The 6595-nt window shown below is 36.4% G+C and overlaps 1 protein-coding gene across 1 annotated transcript; it reads right to left on the bottom strand.

The window, feature by feature from the left end:
- Positions 1-284: 284 nt before the first annotated feature.
- On the bottom strand, positions 285-6395 carry LOC145774322 (astrocytic phosphoprotein PEA-15-like). Its single transcript, XM_082585537.1, has 4 exons — positions 6372-6395; positions 4764-4972; positions 2671-2826; positions 285-2149 (listed from the first exon to the last, which is right to left on the bottom strand). Exons 1-4 carry the CDS (start codon positions 6377-6379, stop codon positions 2058-2060), a joined length of 465 nt encoding a protein of 154 aa, XP_082441663.1. The 5' UTR covers positions 6380-6395; the 3' UTR covers positions 285-2057.
- Positions 6396-6595: the final 200 nt, after the last annotated feature.

Genomic DNA, 6595 nt, shown 5'->3' on the forward strand with positions numbered 1-6595 from the left:
TTTCTACCTTGCTATTGCCATTTAACCAAGCAAAACTCCATCAACTTCAGTTCTTACTACAATGACACATGACATGCATAAACAATAAATTCATGTGTTGGTGTCACGTGGTGTGTTCCTGCGTGTTTGTGTATTTTATGAGTTTCTGTAATCACCTATTCAACAATCTTTATTTTATTTAGTGCATATTTTAATGTTGGTGTAAATTGGGCAGGATGTGTGCCCGATCTGTTCTAATGCTCTAAAGTCCAATCTGCAAGATCAACTGCAAAACACTCTGAAACCACGTTGTTTTCTGTGCTTATAATTTTCACACGTTCAACAAATGAACTGTTGTCGTTTCAAAGAGTAGCAGCTATTGAATATACGCAAGAAAAGAACAAAATGTTAAAGAATACATATCAGATTTCTTGACGTCGCGTATTTGCAACAAAAAAGTTAACGCCCTTAACAATGTAGAACATAGGCTACACTCAACAGACTGCACGTACATGTGATGTATGTACGCACATAAGACGTCTCGAAACAAATCTTTTACGTAAATGTTCTGTGTAATACAAAAGCACCAAAAACTGTTTAAACAGGAACGTAAAAAATTCTTCCACAATAATTAACCTACCGTTCTTGGAAGGTATCACTAAATCAAGCTTTACTGTGGATAGTTCTAAAAATGGCAGAAAACACCAATAAATCATATTGTAGAATAGTACAACACAAAAATTAAGCATGAATAGTTTGGTATGATATTGATACGATTTGGGCAGTGTTATTTTCAACTTACAGATTTTGGTCAAATTTTAAGCATTTCTATTTGGCAACCCTGCTTTGGTGCAAATTTCGAAACATATCGCATAAAGGCACGGCCAAATTGGTGAAAATTAACTTTTGTGATCAGAAAACCAAAATCTTCAAATTATTATCTACTGATTTCAAGCGTCAAATTTGGTTTTACACAAACGTGTAATACATTACAACTAGCTAAATTCTCTTAAAATTTTGTTTGTTTGTTTATCTTTATCCTGCATTGCGGGAAAGCGGACTTGAGCGCTGTGCATCGGTGTACGCCTTCCGACGTACACCTGACCCACGCTGCAGCCGACGGCAATGTCTGTTTCCGGTTGTCTACTCTGCTTATGACTTAAATTTGGTACTACCCATTACTCGAAAATCGATCACTGGGTAGAGGCAATTATCGTAAAGTTTCTTGCCCAGAGAAACAACAGCAATTGCGGGTGGCTGGAGTCGAACACGCAGGCTCTCGACTGCGCGCCCAACGCGCTAACCACTCGGCCACTGCTGCCGAGTGGTTAGCGCGTTGGGCGTTGTTAGCGTTTCTATATACTGTAATATAGAACAGTCACAATTCGAAGCAGGATGCAAGGTGAAAAACAAGCTGAAAAAATTTTTTTCGGACAAAATATCCGATAGCCTAGTGCTTTTCAGGATTGTCAAAACATCTATGTGTCGTCCAATGGGTTCGTTTGTTGTACGAAAGCTTTTTTTAAATCCTCCCATAGATCTCAAAGGTCGCATCTCAGTATTGACGTAATTAAACAGAGTAGACTACCCGCTGGCAACCAGAGCCTAGCAACTAGGCCACGCATTTGTTTAATTTTATATTTTTGATCAAAAGGATTTAAAATTTGCATCAAAATGTGCCCAGGGAGTCACTACTAAGTTTGACTTGTAACTCCACGTCGGCGGTACAACCTCCAGTTACTCTGCTGCGTCTCAACGAGGACAATTAATACATTTACATCGACTTGATTCTTGAAGAGGTTAAATCAATGTACAAAAAGTTGTTCAAGTTCATAAATCTTTTAATACTAGAATAAGTTTAGAAAAAAAAAACTAATGCAGTATAACTTTGCTGTAGTAGTCTACATGCACAACGTAGTCTCGCAGCCTGTAACTAAAAACGACCATTGAGTGAATTAACTAATCTTTCATTTTTGTACTTAACACAATCATAAAAACTTTTGTCAAGTTAACAAACATAGCATTTTCCAGGAAAAAAGAAATCGTAAAAACTGTTGCAGCATCAACAGACAAGAGCTTTATGTGGCTGTGCTTTTTCGGCGTACTTTAGGAGGGTCAGAAAGTTTTATATCTGATTTGCTTTTTCCATCAGGAGTTTTTAGCTTGGCAGCTGAAAATAAAATTAATTTGTTACTAGACAGAGTGTATTGACAAATACTTGTATTAACCATACGGTAAAAGCACTGTACAAGTTACAACACTTTTGAATTGTTTTCACTCTCAACAAGAGCAACCTACAAAACGGGTAACTCTCATAACAACTTTGATATTTTTGACGTAAATGTCACTCACAAAGTAACCTTTTCCTTGTTGCAGTCTGTGATTACCATGTAACCCCATATACAGTGCACCATACTAATAGGTTACAGGTTACATGCGCTATAAGCTTTATACCTTAGTGTATACTGCAGGCTAATTATTATTTATATGCTACAAACGTAGCCTACCTACAAAGGACATAAGAACAAACAATTGTCATAAACACAAGTCCGAATCTTATAATCAGTTTGAGCATTCTTTCCATTTGCAGTACTGTAATACTGTTGAATAGTTTTAGCCTAAATACCGCGATTAATTGCAAAGTCAGGAACATTCTCACGTAAGCCTGCATCTCATTCGTCAGTAACCTACCCATGTATTTCTTTGAACTCGGGACTCTAATGCATTGTCTTGCTGGAAGTTCGTCTTCACTGCTGTTCAAGTTCTTCAATCGAAATGCAATCACTATCGTCAAGAGGTCGGGTCGACAGCATAACTCAAACACGTGCTCTATGAAGCTGAGGTCGTCTAAAATTGAGATAATATATTACAACAAAATTTACAAACAGCAGCGAGATTTAAACCTCTGATAACGATATATTGACGCATCAGCAAAAAAGGCATGGCTCTGAGCCTCTGATAACAATTCCTTTATCATTTGCTGTTTGCTGGGGCTATTTTAAGACTGAGCACCAAATATGAACTCTAGATTAATTCTTAAATCCTTGTGACGAATATTATTTAATAGCAAAAAGAGATCTGTTTCTTCGACACATTTACATAGATCGTATATTTATTCCGTCAAGTAGGATGAGCAACAGTAATTAACTATCAGCCTGCCAAAAATGCTGAAAAAAAAGCTTGAAACATTAGACATAACGTACGGTATTGAACAAAAATTGCAGATGAATTATTACAAGTGAAAAATGTTGAATGAGTTATATTGGAAAGAAGATTAAATACCATAAAAGAAAATCACAAAGCTTGTCGGTATTTAGTCGTTAAACTTTCATCAAATTGCATGGAATTCTCGTCTACTGGTCAACGAATCACAAAAACTACTACATTGAAGGTGGCAATTAATAAGCATTAAAGTCTTTCGCTACAAAGTGGATAACCATTTCAAAATGAAAGTAATTTTACGCCTAAAGCGCATTAGGCTGTGGAAAGTTGAACGTTCGGCCAATAGTTTTTGATACAGTTGTTGACACAATTAAACTGAAAAAACGTTTTTGTGGTATACTAAAAAAAATCACGTTTGACTAAATCACTAAAACTATTATTATAAAAATGAAATACGAAAATATATTTGAGGTAGACAAAAAAGGGCAGCTAAATATGTTATTATTTTTCCACAAATTGAACGTTGTATGAAAAAAAAACTTGATTATTTTTTTAACAAGCCTATATAGACTCTATAGAGCAGGGCTACTCAACTAGCGGACCGCGGTCCGAATCCGGACCTTCTAGGTATTGAAGGAGGACCTCGGACTTCTGGAAGAATAATTTCATTGCCACATTTTAGGGCCTCTTTAAATAGATTTATATTAGGGAAAAGCATTTTTTTGTGATTATCTAAGGAGCTGGGGGCTTCGCTCCCAGACCCCCCAATGCTTTGCCGTCTTCTGTGATGTGCGATCCACACAGCTACAGTACAAGAAACACAATACATTTGTTCCTTTTTTATTTCATTTGTTTGTGTCAGACAAAAATCCAAGTCATGTTACATACGGTACTAGTCAATACCTGAAAAGTGTTTCGGTGCTCGTAGCCTACTGGTTGTTTATTTTCGTGGTTGCATGTAAAATATTCACCGGACCGCAAAAATATTCAACTTGTCAAACTGGACCTTTACTAACATTACTTGAGTAGCCCTGCTATAAAGTATAGACAACCATTTTCAAGAGGGGTGCACAATTTCCAATATATGAACATCTTTGGCAAAATGGACGAATGGCATCGTTCTCTTTTAAAACTCATGATGACGGTTGTTTTAAATGAGGGCTAAAGTGCTTCGTCTGCACAGGTGATTTCATGAGGCCTAAAAGCAACATCTCTTGGGATCCATGGACCCCCTCGATATATACACCTTTGAATGCGAGCCTGTTGTTTTGTGAAACTCTATTTACACACCAATGCTTACTTTCGCTCAGCCCTTAGGCCTATTTTACAGCAACTACAACGATGAATATCACAATTTAAGGTCTACTATATTTTCTGTTTTAAACATAAAAAATTATTGCTAACAACACAATTTTTTATGAAAACTCGTATTCCAATTTTATTCTAAATTAGTATAACTACCGGTCTCTCAAGTAAGAAGTTAATGTCTGCAGCAAAATTAACAATGTCCAATGGATCGTTCAGCAAACCATCAATTTTGAATATGTATTTATTTGGACGTGCTTCTTTTAAACAAGATCAACACAAATGTATTGAACAATTCAAGAAACTAGTTTACCAACCGCTTGTGAGAAGCAGTTTATCGAAAAGCCATTGAAACCATTGAGTAGTTGAGGACAACTTCTCCAGCTCGTTTTCATCAATTCCATCATCCTTTGACGCATCCAGTAAAGCAGATAAATCCTCTTCCCGGAGCTTTTCTTTTAGGTCTTCAACCAAAATTGACAGGGGCTCTTCAGTGATCATTTTGTTAGTTTTCTTACGTAAGGTTCTGCGTTAAAAGAAAACCATCGTCAAAGAAAGTTTATCAAAGTAAATTTTATCTAAGAGATGTGTAGATTAGATGAAAGCGGAAATACGGCCTAACAGCTGCTTGTAATGTAAGAAGAATGTTGAAGCATCTTTCACCTCAAAATGACTCACAGGAAGTTATTACTTGTAAAGCCGAGACAAAAGGAAATCTTATTAAAACGGTGACTGAAAACAAAGTGCAACACAGGAAACTATACAATTGCTCGCAAGTAAACCAGGCTAATCTCCAAGCAAAGTCAAGATACAAAATTACGTTGAAAAAAGATGAACCTCGCCACAAGATCACTCAGACAGAAAAATCTGTGATTTTCACATTGATTCAACAGACTGCAGATGTTGAATCAATGAAAAATGACAGGTTTTGCTGTCTGGGAAAGCAATTTCACATAAACAAACAATTTATTTTCGCAGGAAAAATGCAATCCAAGCAGTAAAAGTTATACTTCAGACACAGAAAGGCTTTGCAATTCATAGTCACATTCCATGTAAAGAAATTCAATTTATTGAAATAGACCGGCGTGACATAAAGAAACACAAAAACCTCCAAAATACCGATATGCGGCGATATTGGTCTGACGTCATTACACAAACACAACCAAACAAAAAGCGTTTGACATCCAAAGTTTTATTTATTTTATTTCAGAAACACTTTCGTTTAAAACACAAATCAATAAAAATGTTGTCCAATATTCACTGTGTACAGTGTGTAGCCTATGTCATTCCAAAAACAAAAACGTTGAGCTTGCAGCTTTGGGTCACCAATCCCTTCCCTTACTATTCCTGCAACCAATAACAATTTGGATAACCTGAGCTTTTAGACTGCGCAAATAACAGACATAAAGAAATGGTTGCTAAATTGTTATTTGACAAAGCCTTCCTCAACAGAAAACTATCAAATCAAACTGACGACTTATGTGTCGAATGAAGAACAAAACTTGATTTTAACATTGATTTAGAGTAGACAACCAATACAGCTAAAACGTACAGCGCAAGCAAACCAAAAGTGCTTTCGTAAATCATTTACTGAATGGCCGAGATTCGTTTGAAACAGATGCGATACTGTACTTCAAGCTAAAATGCGCCATGCCCAATCACGAACTTGGAGAAACGAATACACTAAGAAACAAATTTATGTGTAGAAGTATATTTTCTTCGGATATTTCATTAAAAACAATTCTTTTATATTTCAAACATTATAGCACCTGGTACATTTCAAAAATGCCAATCATTTCACTTTTTTGTGCAACTTTAGCAAGCGACCTTGGCGGCTGTGCTACAGAAAGCTACCAAAACTCGATTGTGTAGGCTACGACACAACAAAACAACTAAAGTTTCAAGTTACCCGAGCGGAAAGCTACCTGTCCATGACAGCCTTTGTCTGAAGCCCGAGGCTTGTATCTCAGCAATACGAACAATATAAGCAGCGTCACACTAACGACATTTCTTGTAATGTCGGTCGTCAGCAGTGTATTCGTTTTTCTAGGCTTGTTTTAGTATTTCTATCGAAAAGAAACATAACATACTTTGCTATTCAAAATATGCTCGCAGTCGCTGTATAAAATTTATGAATCATCGGTATTCG

Source organism: Aplidium turbinatum, chromosome 7, assembly GCF_918807975.1.
Source record: "Aplidium turbinatum chromosome 7, kaAplTurb1.1, whole genome shotgun sequence".
In the NCBI taxonomy this organism is placed as follows: domain Eukaryota; kingdom Metazoa; phylum Chordata; class Ascidiacea; order Aplousobranchia; family Polyclinidae; genus Aplidium; species Aplidium turbinatum.